General features: G+C 54.3%; 1 protein-coding gene and 1 non-coding gene across 5 annotated transcripts in view; both read left to right on the plus strand.

Moving 5' to 3' along the window:
- DPP9 (dipeptidyl peptidase 9) overlaps positions 1-15,667 on the plus strand; it is a 41,411-nt gene that overhangs the window by 13,052 nt on the left and 12,692 nt on the right. For all 4 annotated transcript variants that reach the window (XM_055343458.1, XM_055343460.1, XM_055343459.1 and 1 more), the window contains 9 exons: positions 633-806; positions 891-1,059; positions 1,748-1,861; positions 4,910-5,038; positions 6,025-6,086; positions 7,557-7,657; positions 9,147-9,324; positions 9,497-9,659; positions 12,741-12,820. In XM_055343458.1, coding sequence (XP_055199433.1) covers positions 633-806; positions 891-1,059; positions 1,748-1,861; positions 4,910-5,038; positions 6,025-6,086; positions 7,557-7,657; positions 9,147-9,324; positions 9,497-9,659; positions 12,741-12,820 — 1,170 coding nt within the window. The remainder of the gene's footprint in view (positions 1-632; positions 807-890; positions 1,060-1,747; positions 1,862-4,909; positions 5,039-6,024; positions 6,087-7,556; positions 7,658-9,146; positions 9,325-9,496; positions 9,660-12,740; positions 12,821-15,667) is intronic.
- Positions 11,912-12,018, plus strand: LOC129522648 (U6 spliceosomal RNA). Its single transcript, XR_008666947.1, has one exon. It is a non-coding gene; the product is annotated as a U6 spliceosomal RNA (small nuclear RNA).

The raw sequence follows: 15,667 nt of genomic DNA on the forward strand, positions 1-15,667 counted from the left end.
ATGCCGTTAACATTCCTTGCATCTCCAAGTCGAATTCAGAATTCTCAGGGAGGCTGTGTGGTGTCCACAGTAGTCTACACTCCCAGACCCCCCAGTGTTAGGTGTTTGGGTGGTTAGGTGGTCCTGAATTTGCCCTGTGCCCCATGTGCAGAAAGCAGGAATGAGTGCCGGTGAGCAGTTTCACCGGAAGTTCTGGCTGGACGGGATGGTGATCAGGGCAGGAGGGAAGGGGTCTGTGGGATTGGCGCTGGGGACCAGGAGACAGTACTCCTTGGGGAGCCCTCCGTGCCGGTGGGTAGGGGACAGGCTTGGAGAGGCTCTGTGGAGAAACGTGGATGTGAGCAAGCCCAGAGATGGGCCAAGAGAGGAAGACCTCTCCGGTGAGCCCAGAACCTGTCAGCCAGCCCTGTCACCCCCAGCCTACTGAGCACCCTCATGGCCCAGGGTCAGGCCCACTGCGGCCACCTGGGAGCTCCCTGGAACAGGTCTGCTCCCCAGAAAGTTCTCTCTAGTGTGGACCACAGGCAAATTGGCAGACACCGCCCAGGAATGCCCAGGCCGGAGGGTTTATGCTCAGGGTATGGGTCCCTGGCTGCACTGCTAACACAGCACCCGTCCCTGTGTGTCCACAGGCCACTCCCCACCATGGGGTCTACTCCCGGGAAGAGGAGCTCCTTCGGGAGCGGAAACGCTTGGGGGTCTTTGGCATCACCTCCTATGACTTCCACAGCGAGAGCGGGCTCTTCCTCTTCCAGGCCAGCAATAGCCTCTTCCACTGTCGCGATGGGGGCAAGAATGGCTTCATGGTGAGCCCTGGTCACTGGCTGAGCGGGAGGGGGTGGGCAGCCGGGCAGCCACCTGTCCCCTGAGCCAGGCCTCTCTGTCCCCAGGTGTCCCCCATGAAACCCCTGGAGATCAAGACCCAGTGTACCGGGCCCCGGATGGACCCCAAGATCTGCCCTGCCGACCCTGCCTTCTTCTCCTTCATCAACAGCAATGACCTGTGGGTGGCCAACATCGAGACCGGCGAGGAGCGGCGGCTGACGTTTTGCCACAGAGGTGAGGCCAAGCAGGGGGCCACACTCCTATCCCAGCCATTCTTGTGAACGGCCGTCAGAGCCACCAGCATAGCTCCTAGAGAGGCCCCCATCCCCGCTCCATTACCCCCAAGCAGTGGGCAGTTTCTTGGTCTCTGCTGGCACGATTTGCCATGTGGTCCTATGGTGGCCTGTGCCAGCCCCACAGGAACTCCAGCTGCCTGGCTTAGGGCTTCCTCTACTTGAGTCGGCCACGGTGGCCTGTCTTCCCCACCAACCACTTGTTCTGTCTCTCTGCTCATTCAGGCCCTTCCCCCTGACACACCCTCCTGTTTCACTCCGCCTGGTCCTGCTCAGACCTCACGTGCTCCCTGGGTTTTCCACATTCCCTGTGTGGTGGAGCTCTCCACGGGCTGTGGCCTCCACATGTCCCCCATCCTATCCCACAGCCCCAGTGCCCTCTCTCTAAACTTGAGCTGCTCGGCCCAGGTAGCTTGGACGCTGGCCACATCCAGAGATGTTAGCTGCCTTGGCTGCTTGAGGTTGTTCCTGGCATCGAATGGGTGGGGGCCAGGAATGTGGGTCAATCCCTCAGAGCAACAGACCCCCTCACCTGTAGGATGTTCCAGCCTTGAATGTCTATAGTGCTTGGGGGTGAAGGCCTGCTTTGCACTTTGTTCCTCACCCCACCTGGTGCTCTCCCCATCCAGGTTCATCCAGTGTCCTTGATGACCCCAGGTCTGCAGGCGTGGCCACCTTTGTCATCCAGGAGGAATTTGACCGTTTCACTGGCTACTGGTGGTGCCCTGCGGCCTCCTGGGAGGGTAGGCACCTTTGTATTCATAAAAGCATATTCACCTGTGTTCTTTTGTGTGTGTGTGTGTGTGTGTGTGTGTTTCTTATTAACAGAGCCATAGTCTACCTGCTTTTCTGCTCTTCCCTCTTTTTATTTGAAACAAACTTCAGCAACCTTTCTATCGATATTAGTGTCCCAAGCCATTTAGGCTGCTATGGCAGGACACCACAGACCCGAATGGCTGATAAGCAACAGACATTTATTTCTCCTGATTCTGGAGGCCAAAAATCCAAGGCCAAGGCACCAGAGATTCAGTATCTGTTGAGACCCTGCTTCCTGGTTCATGGACCACAGTCCTTTCCTGGTGTGCTTACTTACTCTCTCATAAGGGCGCTCATCCCATTCATGGGGCTCCATGATCTAAGCCCTTCCCAGAGGCCCTGCCTGCCCATACCATCACCTTGGGACAGGATTTGACCTTTGAATTTGGGGGGCATGAACCTTCAGTGCTTGCAGTCAGCACACAGGGAACTCTGATGCCACTAGAACCCTGGGGTGTGGATGGACCACAGTTTGTTTTACTAGTTCCATCCTGATGGATGCTTTGCTTGTTTCTGGATTCTCGTTTTGGTTTTGCTTTGTGTTGTAAACAGTGCCACAACAAACATCTTTGTGTATATGTCCTGACTTTCTGGGTGTTTCTCAGTGATTCTTAACCAGGGACAGTTCTGCTCCCAGCAGGCACTGGGTGAAGTTGGGGGACATTTGTGGCTGTCACGACTGGGAGGCTACTGATATGGAGTGGAGAAGAACCAGGGGTGCTGCTCAGCATCCTATTGTGGCCAGGTTGTCCCTGCCCACAAAGCACAATCTGGCCCCAAATGTCAGCAGTGCCGAGGATCATGAATCCTGTCATGGAGAAAGTTCCAGCTATGAGAGAGCTGAGTTGAAGCTACACATGGCTTAATTCTTGATGAGTTTTGCCAACAGTTTATGGAAGAAGCCAGATCAGTGGGTCCTTTTGTATCTCTGTGTCTCTGCCTGCATACTGTGCGGTTGTCTCATCCCTTCTGGCATTTAGTCAAGCCAAACCCATCTTCTAAGGGTGGGGGGGGACTTGTTTCTGGCCTGTGCCGGTAGCATCAGACCCTCTTGTGCTAATTGATTTCTCTGTGGGTCTTCATGCTTCGGTGAGCTTTGGCAGAGCACACGGCAGTGACAGCTGTGCTTCCTGGGCACCAGGCTGCGACCTCCACTGTCAACCCTGTCTGCTGTGCACTGTTGCCTTTAGTTCGGCTCACCTAGTCCTTAAATTGACATAAAAGGAAGACTTTAGAGTTCTTAACGTCAAGAGAAGTGAAACACTAAATCCTGTGCTGTAAAGAAGCCAGCACCATACACTGAAGTCGGCTCCTAGGAAAAAGAGGGGTCGCCAGCATGGGAGAGGCACCTGAGGCCTGTCCATCCTTCTGAGGGCCAGGCCGGCTTGCCTGTTATGGGACAGAGCACTGTGACCTGTCCTTCTGGCTGGCCCAGGGTCTTCATTGCACTGCCATGCTGTGTGTGCCCCTATGGCCTGTGCCTCTGGAACTAGGGCCCCGGGTCAGGTCATTTATCTGTGGTGCCCTGCAGTCCTGAATCATGTGGCCTCTTTGTCTTGGTCAATAGAAGGAGGTCATTGGTCAAGAGCAGGAAGTCTCTCCCTCAACACTCTGGACAACGGGACTGTATCATTGTCTGCTGGGGGCCGTCCGGGGTGCTGTGGGGTGTGGAGCAGCGTCCCTGACCTCTGCTTGATGTGTCACTTGAATTCTGACAACCACACCGGATGGCCCTGCTTGAGATCCAATGGCCTAGATGATCTCAAAGGTCCTTTCTCCTAATGCTGGTGTGGCTCAAAAACCCCTATTAGGAAGCCCTACCCCCACCCCCCGAATGCTGCCACCATCAACCCTCCGGTGTGGCCCTCTCCCAGGCCTTACACCCACTGTCACCTCCTGTGCTGTCTTGCATGGAGGAACATGGCTTTTCTTAGACCATGGCAACCCAAGAATGTTCTTGCTGGTTGCCAAAGTTTGAGGCCCAGGAATCCTCCATGCGGAGCAGATGGACACAGCAGTCCTAGGCACTGGGTTTGAGCAGCCGGTCCCAAACCACATGGCCTCAGGCCAGCCACTCAGCCCCTCCAGTGCTCCGCCTGACCTGCAGGCTGGGTGTGGCTGGGCTGCTGGTTCTGGAGGCATCCCTGGTCCATCCGTTGTGAGTCGTAGGGGAGGGTCCAGGAAACTGCACACAGGGCCGCATTTTCCCTTTCAGCAGCCTCAGAAGCTTTGGCGACAGGCTCCCTCCCCATGACGTAAGCGCTGCCAGCCCCACATTCCAGTCTAGACTGTCACCACCCCGTGATTCACGGACTTCTCATAATGGTTTTTATCCTAAGCCTTTCTGAGCTATGTCCCATGTTATCCTGTGTGGGCCGCACACAGAACAAGAACAAAGCCCCATGGATGGGGCGGCTCAACAGCAGGCATTCGCTGTCCTGGTCCTGGAGGTAGGAAGTCAGATCAGGGTTCAGCGGGCCTGGCTCCTCCTGAGGCCGCTCTTGGTGTGCACGTGGCCGGCTTTTCCCTGTGTCCTCACATGGTTGTTCCTCTGAGCATCTGTCTTCATCTCTTTTAAGGACACCAGACAGACTGGATCAGGGCCTCTCTACTGACCTCATCTTAACTTGGTCATTTCTCTAAAGCCCTCTCCCTGAATCTAGCCCCATTCTGGGATTCTGGGGGTTCCCAACACAGGAATTCAATGAGGACATAGTTCACAGCCTGTAATACCCCTTAGGGCCACCTCCCATGGTATTGTGTGCTGGGAATAGCTCAATTCTCATTCCCATCGTCAGAGTGAGGAAACAGGCCCCAGGAAGAGAGGTGACAGGGTCACAGTCTAGTAAGCAGCAGAGCCAGGGTTTCAGCCCTGAGGCTCATGCTCTTGTCTGGGCCCTGCTGTGCAGGAGAGGAGTGTGGGGTGGCAGCAGGGATGCCTAGCACCCTCAGCAGCTTCCTCTGCCCCTTCCCAGGTCCAGAAGGCTGTAAGACACTACGGATCCTGTACGAAGAGGTTGATGAGTCAGAGGTGGAGATCATTCACGTGCCCTCTCCCGCACTAGAAGAAAGGAAGACAGACTGCTACCGGTACCCCAGGACAGGTGAGGGCATCAGGCAGCGGTCTGGGCCTCACAGAGCAGCCACGTGCCAACCTGGATAACCCACAGGACCCAGAGACACGGCCTGGGCTCAAGAACAATAGCAGCAGAACCAGTGCCAGCAGTGATAGTACCTGCTCTCTGCAAATCTCCAGATTTTTCCAGGAAATGGCTTAAACATTCTTGGAATTATTTAAAAATACGTAGTGAGCTGCACAAGTTACACACAGGGGCCAGATCCAGCCTGTTTCTGACCTCCTTGGAAGCATGCGGTGGGCACCTGCTACGTGCTGTGCCTGAGATAGATCCTTCCAGTGATATTTGCAACCCCTGGTTTAAGTGGGAATGTCAGCCCCTCCACCTCCACTGGACAGGTGGGAGAGCTGGCGCTCAGGTGCTGAGCTATGCACCCAGGTGCTGGGCCATGCAGGCTAGAGTTGGGATTGATCACAGAAATAGCTGGAGCCTGACCCAAACCCACCTCTAGAAAGTGCCATTTGGTCATCCCAACCAATCAGCCGCCTTGCTCCCGACAGCTCAGGAACTCAGCAGAGTCATGTGGGACATGTGGACACCTTTCTGTATCATGATGATTTTATGGTAGTTGTGTCCTGCCTTTGCCACCAATTTTCAAGCTCTCCAAAGGCGGGGAGGCATGTTCCTGATGTTTGTGTCTCTCTACAACCTGCCTTCCCGCCGCAGCACAGGGTCTGGCCTGTGTTCTTAAATGGTAAAGATGGTTGTCACGGCACTATCAGGAACAAGGTCCAGGTTCAAAGTCAGAAAGGCCTGTCTGAGGGACTTTGTGCCTGGGCCAGAGGGGTGACGCACCCACGGAGAGACCTTTGGACACCCAGTCCCTTCCTCCCCGTCCCTCCCACACTGGCTTTGTTATGTTGCTGGGGTATCACCCCATTCTCCACCCCAACCCCTGCTCTGAGCCCTCGTGGGCGACACCTGCTGGACTCACCTCCCTTTCATTTCCGCAGGCAGCAAGAATCCCAAGATTGCCTTGAAGCTGGCCGAGTTTCAGACTGATAGTCAGGGCAAGGTGAGAGTGGCCAGGAGAAGCTTCTGGATGAGGAGAGGAGGGGCTGGGGTTGGTGTTGGAGATGGGTGGACAGTTGGGCAGCATCAGCAAGCTTCTTTCCCCCTTTCCAAGGGCAGGTGTTCTCGGACAGCTGAACCTGAAAAGGCACTGCCTCTGTAGCCCCATCACTCTGAGCCTCGGTCTCAAAAATGAGTGGTGAGCTTGGCCTCACCTGCCTCCACATGAGGAGGTGATACTGATGAGTACCTTTGAGCGGAAGGTCCCATAAGGGTTTCCAGAACAGAGAGCTCCCCTGGGTAGTCATCCGGGGGACTCAACCTCCGACCCAGCTACTCCCCTCCCCCTCCCCAGCATTTGGGCAGATCTGCACATATGCTTCGTTGGAACTGTCAGTGCTCCAATTACTTCTTGGTCACCTGGGGTCAGGACAAGTGTCCTCACCACCCAGGGAGCACTTGCTCAGGAACCCACAGCCAGGAGGGCGGAAAGGCTCTGATGGAGAAGGGCCAAGGGGCTGCCAGGTCTCAGAAGGGAAACAGCCACATGCCGGAGGTTTGAACGCTCAGACAAGCTGAGGAAACCCTTGCACATCTTTGTCAGAATGACTTTCTACATGAGGTTTTAAAAAGAGTGTAAGATAAGATACACTTATTTTTCATGATTTGGGGGTTAGGTTTTGGTTTAGGAATGATTAGGCCTTAACCAAATCTCTTCTCCACTCTTTACCTGAATGTTCTGGCATTTTCACATACACCTGACATTAGGTAGCTTTGCTGAACCCCTACCAGCTGTTTTAAGTGGTGCCTGGCCCGTCGGACTGGCGGGGTCCTGAGGTGGGCATGGGTGGTACCAGGCAGTTGGGAGCTGCTGGTAGGGGCACATGGGGGCGTGGGTGTAGGTCACGCCAAGGCCCTGCCTGCTTTTCTTCCATCGTTTTCTGGACGGGATGCCCCGGCAGCTTAGCAGCCGGAAGTCACGTTGCCCAAGGCCACCTGGCACTACAGTGACCGCCCAGACCAGAGCCCTCGGGTTCCAGCCAGCAGGCTGTCATGAGCTTAAGCAACAGAAGTGTATGTCTCCTGGCTCCAGAGGATAAAAGTCTGATAGCAAGGTGTGAGCAGGGCTAGGAGTCTCCTCCTGACCCATCTCCTCGCCCTGTAGATGGCCACTGCCTCCCTGCATTTTGTCATGAGGCAACCCTCCCTATGTGGCGCCTGAGTCCGCGCTTCCCCTTTATTACAGGGGGACCGCTCCTTTTGTTGGATAGGGGCCGCCCTATTCTAGCACCACCTTACCTGATTATACCTGAGACCACCCTGTTTACAAATCAGGCCCCACTGGGAGTTAACCAGGAGCCAGGACTCCACCCCTGAGACTTGGGGGACACAGTGTTCCCTCCAGAAGTAGCCATCTCCTCCTGGGCAGCATGTGGTCAGGCCAGGGTGTGACCCAAGTCTGCTTTGCCTTTAGATCGTGGCGACGCGAGAGAAGGAGCTGGTGCAGCCCTTCAGCGTGCTCTTCCCCAAGGTGGAGTACATCGCCAGGGCCGGGTGGACCCGGGACGGCAAGTAGTGAGTGTCGCCAGCGGGAAGCGGAGCTTTCCTTGTCACTCCCGTGTGACCCTTTTGCCACATCGAGGGCAGATCTCTAAACGGGGCCCCAGACCACTGCCTGCAGGCCAAATCCAGCCTGATGCCTTTTTTGGTATGGCCCACGAACTGAGAACAGCTTTGGTGCTTTTAAATGATCAGGGGTAAACAAAATCCAAGGGAGGAGAGTATTTCATCACATGTGAAAATGATATAAACTCCTCATTTCAGTGTCCGTAAATAAAGTTTCACCTGCACATGGCCACTTTTTTTTTTTCTTGGCCACATTTTTTTGTGTACGGATTGTCTGTAGCTGCTTTCATGCTATGTTGGCAGGGTTGACATTGCCAGAGAAACTGTGTGGCCCACAAAGCTGAAATGTTCACCCACTGGTCCTTTGAAAGACAAAGCGTACTTCTCCAGCTCCACACACTCATCCCCGAGGCAGCCTGGACTGAGCCTCCTTGCCTTTGGCAGGCTGTGGGCTCCGGCTGGACTCGCATGTCCCCGTGGCATCATTTGCTGGTTTGGGTTCCATTATTCTCTCTTTATATTGAGATCCAACCTCCCCACCTGCGGTACTGACAGGTCTCTGTTTCAAACAGGTTGTCCATTTACAGTTGAAAAAGGTACAGAAAACTTTTTTTTTCTCAATTTTTGAAAGTTCTGCTTTTTTTTTTTTTAATATTATTTATTCATGAGAGACAGAGAGAGAGGCAGAGACACAGGCAGAGGGAGAAGCAGGCTCCCTGTGGGGAACTGGATGTGAGACTTGATCCCAGGACCCCAGGATCATGACCTGAACTGAAGGCAGATGCTCAACCCCTGAGCCCCCCAGGCGGTCCTTAAAAGCTGTTTCAAAGCAGTTGTTTTGAGGACAGAATATACCTGACAAAGTAGCTCCAAACAGGATTTTTAAAAAAATAATCTCCACACCAGTGTGGGACTTGAACTCACAACCCTGAGATCAAGAGTCACACCCTCCACGGATTGAGCCAGCCAGGTGCCCTCCCCCTGCCCCGCAACAGGATTTTTTTTTTTTTAAGTTGCTGATTGCTTCCATCCCAAGTCCTTAAGAATTCATGTTCAACAGAATAAACAATTTATTTCCCAAAGAAAGGAAGAAAGACAGAACACTGTTCAGAGCAACAGGAAGTAAACAATAGCGTATGCGGGCTGAGGATTTGGCAGAAATTGCAAAGTTCTTGAAATGCTGCTGTAAGGTCTAATGATACCGAGATGTTTCCAGAATAGTTGATTTATAGAGTTCTGTCGCCCGTCACGTCTCTCCAGAGGGCATGTGCTAGCCAGGAGACCTTTGTGTGCTGTGGGGTTGCTTGGTCAAGTGTAGACAACGGTGGCAAAGGAAGGGTGGTTCTGGTCCCACATGTTTGGGAAGTGAGGCGTCTGTCCCCCGGCTCCCCTGCTGGGCCCTGAGGCCTTCGGCTGCTCTCTCCTCTTGCTCTCTCAGTGCCTGGGCTATGTTCCTGGACCGGCCCCAGCAGCGGCTCCAGCTCGTCCTGCTGCCCCCAGCCTTGTTCATCCCCACCACCGAGAACGAGGAGGAGCGGGTGGCCTTCGCCAGAGCAGTGCCCAGGAACATCCAGCCGCACATAGTGTACGAGGAGGTCACCGATGTGTGGATCAACGTAAGGGTGGGGAGATGCCGGGTGTGCATGCTCCCTGGGCCCCCAGATCCTCAATGGGGTGGGGCAGGGAGGGCGGAGTCCCTGGGGGGGTGGTTGGATTGCCCTCCATGTGAGTCCAGCCAACTGGCAAAGCCCCACCTTCTGATGCATCTTCTCTCTTCTTCCTGGACAGGTGCACGACATCTTCTATCCCTTCCCCCAGTCAGAGGGAGAGGATGAGCTCTGCTTCATCCGTGCCAACGAGTGCAAGACTGGCTTCTGCCACTTGTACAAGGTCACCGCCATCTTAAAGCCCAGTGGCTACGACTGGAGTGAGCCTCTCAGCCCTGGGGAAGGTGAGCAAAGCCTGACTAACACCACTGCTCACCCAGTCGGCCGTCTGTGGCACAGTGCACTGCTTGCTCGCTGACCCCGCCCTGTGACCAGCCCCATGAGGCGGGGGCAGGAAGAGTAAACAGCCAGCCTTTCCCGAACATCATTCATGGTCTGGCGGGGGCTGTTATAGCCAACTGTCCGTTAAGTCAGTGGTATCTATTTAGCTCCTACCATGCTCCAGGCCCGTCTCGCACCAGGGGTTGGCTCAACACGGCCAGAGATCAAATTTAGCCCACTGCCTGTCTTTGTAAATAAAGTTCTATTGGCACATGGTCACATTCATTTATGGATTGATTGTCTGTGGCTGATTTCATGCCACAATGACAGAGTTGAGTAGTGTGACATAGATCTTGCAAGGCTGAAAATGTTGGCTGTCTGGCCCTTTATAGGAAAAGTGGCCAACCCCTGCTCTAGGTGTCAGGGGTATAATTACAAAAAGAGGAAAGAAATCTCTGCTCTTATGGAACTCCCTAGTGGAGGAAATGGGCAATAATCCAAAAATAATTGAGAGTAATGAGCATGATGGTAGATGCAACAGGACAATGGGTTAGAGAGTGAGAGGCTTTCTTTCTAGCTGGAGGTCAAGGGACCTCTCTGGATAACATGTTCTGGAGCAGAGACCTGTAACAGGTAGCAGAGGCGGCTAGCCACACAGATCATTCCAGGTTAATGGCACAGCCTGTGCAAAGGTCCTGGGGCAGTAGCTGCCTGGTGTGTTGCCAGAGCAGTGAGGAGGCCCTTGTGGCTGGAGCAGAGTGAGGGAAGGAGAGATGGGGAGGGGAAGGCAGAGAGGGAACCAGGCAGGTCGTGTGGGGGGTTGGGGGCTTCAGGGAGGACTTGGGCTTTTATCCCATTGCTATTAGTTTAAAGCCATTCCTGGGGCTGCTGTGTGGAGGGGTCAGGAGAAGTGACAAGGATGGGTCGTGGCAGCAGGCTGGGCTAACCCAGGTGGATTCGATTCTGAATGAACTTTGACCTCTATGTCACCACAGTTTGCTGGTTGTAGGGTGCGAGAGAGAAAGAAGAAAGGCACAGGTGCCTGGAAGGTTTTTGGAGGGTCAGTGTGGGCAGAAAGACCCTGAGAGGGACAGTTTCAGGAAATGTCCAGTTGGGGTTTGGATGTGTTCACATTGAAGTGCCCGAGAGTGGACATGCTGTGTGGGCAGGTCCTGGCATCTGGAGTTCCAGGGAGCAGAATGCATTTGCAGTGGGCGTTGGGCGTCCTCACACAGATGGGATCTCAGCCTCCAGACAGGACGGAGCACCAAAAGGCCGAGTCTGGGCGAGGAAGCAGTGTGGGCTGAGAGCCAACCCAGGGTGCCTCAGGCGCTCCCCCCACTATGCGGACCCTGGGCCAGCTCGTTCTGGGCTCTGTGGGGGGCTGAGCAGCACCCTGACCCCACCTAGTCAGTGCCAGGAACACCCGTGATCGTGACAGCCCCAGATGTCCCCAGACATTGCCCAGTGTCCCCTAGGGCAGGATCATCCCAGGGGAGCCCCACATTTTAGAGGCAGCCCCACAAACAAGCCCGAGGCAGTGCCACACGGGGCATGGAGGCCGGAGAGTATGTGGTGTCCAGGGAAGCCAAGCCCAGGGATCAGGAACAGGCGAAGCCACGAGCTGCCAGGCGTCCAGTAAGAAGGAGCTAGAGGAGTGACTGCTGTCTTGGGATGTTGTCACCGCTGTCTTGGGGTGTCCTGCAGTCCACACAGGCTAGCTAGGCCATCTCCAAGGTGGATTTTCTGTGTTGTGCTTTTCCCTCTATCTGACTAAGCTGGCACCACCTAATCTAACCTTGGGAGACCTCAGTGGGCACATCCTCGTTCAGCCTCTGGTGGTTGCTGGGTGGAGCTCCTGCCTCTGCCCATCCTGTGCGAGTCCACCGGCATTCCCAGCCGGCACTTACTGTCCTGTGGCTTGGGACTGCTAGGTGGCAGTTGGTCGGCCGAGAAGGCAAGACCTTGGTCACTTTGGATCAAAAGGCAGGAGTCCTTTAAAGGAGCCCATTGGCGTGCCTGGGGAAGAGGGAGGAGGGTCAGGAGCACTGAGGGAGGGTGCGGCTGGCTGTCAGCTGGGTGCCCCAGGTTCCCCCCGGAGGGGCAGGAGAATCGAGCAGAAGCAGGGCTCTTCCGGTGGCCACATGTGGTTCTGCTCCCCACCCTGCACCTTCTGTAAGGCATGATGGAACAGCGCCGGTCCAGATTTGAACGAGTGCTCCCTTGAGGAGCACACACACTAATGCTGGAACTGTACAGAGAAGATGAGCGTGGCCTCTGTGCAAGGATGACGTGCAAATTCGTGAAGCGTTCCATGTTTAAAACAAAAAATCTGAGTGAGCGACAAATCAGCCATGTCCAGCCTCCATGTGAGTGAGGGACACGGGAGGAGCCTCCCACCCTCCCAGATCCAGCTGTGACCAGTCCCTGGGCCCAGATGCTTGTACCAGGAGTCCATGTCTGCCAAACCGGTGTCGTTTGTGTACAGAATGAAACAGCCATCACTCGTAAACTGTCTTAATAAATTTGTGATGTGTGTCAGCAGGCAGCCCGTAGTTCTTTACCTGGCGGAAATTCAAAAGTGAGATCTACCCAAAAACAACAACAACAACAACAACAACAACAACAACACAGCAATCCAAAATCTGACATAAGAACTCAGCCGAACCTTTGCTCAGCCAAAGTGTTGTGACCAAGCTCTGGTTCTCCAAAATCCTAACACGTTCTAGGAGGTCACAGGTTAAGAGCCCAGAAGGTGGATGGTTTGGCCTCGGCAGGGTTCTAAAATCGGTGCTTCCAATAAAAGCGCAGCTGTCTGGTTTTCCCTGGGAGACGCTGGAACCTGCACACAGCCCCCGTGGCCAGTGGGGCGCATCCCTGCCCCATACTACATCTGGGGCCCGGCCAGCTCAATCTCGTCTCCCACCTGGCCCGGCTTGGGGGTCTCTGACAAGTTTGCTCAGATGGAGTTTGGCCTCAGGGCCTTTGAGTCCCCTTCATGGCTGCCTGGGGCCCCCTTCAACTCTTCCTTTCCTTACTTCTAGATGAATTTAAATGCCCCATCAAGGAGGAGATCGCGCTGACTAGCGGTGAATGGGAGGTTTTGGCAAGGCACGGCTCCAAGGTACCAGAATCTCTTTGCAACCCTCCCCACCCGCCCTGCACGCACTCGCGCTCCAGCTTCCCTGCAGACCCTGTGTGCCTGTGGCTTCTCTCTTCCCTCCTGGCTGCGCCTGCCTCCTGCTCTGCTCCACTCAGCTCCGTCCACTGCTCCAGCATGCCCTGGGCCATAGAGCTCTGGTTCTGGCCAGCTGGAGACAACCCCAGTCCGGGAAGTGGGGCCTGCTCTGTGCACCTGTTGCAGTCCGTTAGCCTTCCTCCCACTCCATGAAACCACCTCTCCCTGGGACGCTTTGCCTACCATGGGATTGCCCTGCAGCTTCCAACTGGGGCTTGCCCTTGCCCCGTCTGTCCCCGGGAGGTTTGGGAACAAGGATGCAGCTGCAGAGACAAGCGGTGTACCTTCCACTCACCCAAATGCACCATCATAAAAATGTGGCAGGACTTGCATCTGACCAAAACTTCTTCATCAGGGTCCAATTCTACAAAATTCCAAATTTTATGGAGAGAGCTCTTAATCAGACTTCTGGATCCCTACCTCACACCTGCATAAATGCCTCCTGGACCAAAGACAGACGTTAGAGATGTTAGCACGCATGCGTGCATCACAGAGCTGTTTATGCAGTGGGAAATAGTGGTCAGTGAACACTAGAGTGAGCCCTCAAGGAGTGACTTCGGTATGTCCAGGTCGTACAGATCCAGGTGTTGAGTATAGCATAACCACACCTGACAGAGTGCCCTGTCACTGACTTGGAAAGATGCCCCTGTGAATTGTTGGAACAGAAGCAAGGTGTGAGATGTGATTCTGTTAGATTTCACGTTCACCTCCTATTTGTGAGGCGAGCCAGAGGGTCGGGTACCAAAAGGTTAAAGGTTGCCTCCTCATTTGCTCTGCTGTGGTTGATTCTTGCTAAGAGGCACCCCTGGGCCCACAGCCTAGCCCTGCCCCTCAGTAGCTGTGCTCCCGTTCCCATTCCTCATCTGTCAGACGGGGTGGTCGGGGAGCTCTGATCTCATCTTCACGGCAGAGTCTCTTCCCCCTCAGCCTGCCCACATCTAGGCATCCCGGGCAGCAGCCTTCCCCATCCCACCCATCCTAGGTATAAAAACCACAGATGTCCCCAGATGTTGCTAAATGTACCTGAGGGGGAAGGGGGTGGGCAGGACCGCCCCGATGAGGACCCTGCCTTAGAGTAACCCAAAGCCCCCAGGGTAACATCTGGTAGACCCACCAACTAGAACTCTGCCCTTTCTCAACCACTGTGGGCCTTGTGACTCTTACACACCTGGGTTTTTATCCAGACATTAAAAAACAAAAGTAAAAAAAAACCACAGCAGCATTTTATTTATTTATTTATTTATTTATTTATTTATTTATTTATTTATTTATTTATTTATGATAGTCACAGAGAGAGAGAGAGAGAGGCAGAGACACAGGCAGAGGGAGAAGCAGGCTCCATGCACCAGGAGCCCGTGTGGGATTCGATCCCAGGTCTCCAGGATCGCACCCTGGGCCAAAGGCAGGCGCTAAACCACTGCACCACCCAGGGATCCCCAATTTTTTTAATTCTTAACTGAAGTATCATTGACAACACAGCAACATGTTAAACGTTACAAGGGGAAAGACTGGCCTCTCATGTCCCCTCCAGCTCTGAGCCACCTGCACTATTTGGGGTGCAGGGGGGGGTCCAGGCACCTGGGGAGCGCCTCCTTCCACGTGTGCATCTTCTCACGTGGTCCTTGTGACAAAACTGCAAGCGACCGTGTGTGGTTGGTTTTCCAGCAACATTCTGTTTCTAGAAAACCTGCATTCATTTTAAAAGGACAGCAACAAAGGATACAATAGCGTTTGTTGTACAAACTGAACCATTCTAGGTAACACTACATTAGGGATACCCTCACTCCCCACTCCAGGCTCCCGAAGACTTCCTGTCAGAGGTGGCTGACCCCCGCGACAACCCCAGCAGAGTGTTTTTGTTTGCACACATCTCCACAGGATGTTGGGGTTTTTTTATTTTGTTTTTTAAATACTTATTTATTTACTTAAGTCATCACTGCCCTCAACATGGGGCTCGAACCCACAACCCCAAGATCAAGAGTCACACACTCCAACTGAGCTAGAGAATTGGGCTGTAATTTTGAAGCCAGTCTGTCATTTTGGACATTCTCAAGTCATCACTTTTGTTTAACAATAAGAACACAGCATGTTTGTCCTTCCACTTGAAGTCACCCCTCGAGCGAAGCCCTTAGGAACAGTTCCCTGGAACATAATCGCTGCGTCAGAGAACATACCCACTTTAAGTGTTTTACCTCTGTGTAGCCAGTTTGGCCCCAGAAAGGCAGTGGCTCTTCTGATCCCCGGAGCAGGTTTCCTTCCTGTTCTTCCCGAGGGCTCATCACATAACTGCACACTGAGGTCTGATGGGGGTTCACCCAAGAAGCAGCCGGCACAAGGAGTTGCCGCCTCTGAGCCCCGAGCACCGGGTCAGAAGGGTGGGCTGACCTCCTGGTGACCAAGGGCAAGGGGCTGGTGGGTCCTCCAGCACAGGCCAGCCCCTCCGTCAGCCTCGGTCCCAGGCACTGTGCCCTCTGCTCTGCACTCGTAGCTCTGAGCACTCCCAGAAGGGCTGTCTGGGGTTGGCCTTCTGATTTTAAGTCCTACCAGGGGACCTGCAGTGAGCGCAGCTAGATCGCCGTCCGCGCCCGCCCCACCCAGGCTGAGGAGCGCTTCTCTCCCAGCTAACTCTTCCTGCCAGTGGGCTAAAGCCAGTGGAGAGATCAAATCTTGCCAGAGAACTCTGAGCCATCCCTGTGGGGACAGGGACAAAGGCCTGGGTCCCTCCATTGGGTG

Source organism: Nyctereutes procyonoides, unplaced genomic scaffold, assembly GCF_905146905.1.
Source record: "Nyctereutes procyonoides isolate TBG_1078 unplaced genomic scaffold, NYPRO_anot_genome, whole genome shotgun sequence".
NCBI lineage: Eukaryota > Metazoa > Chordata > Mammalia > Carnivora > Canidae > Nyctereutes > Nyctereutes procyonoides.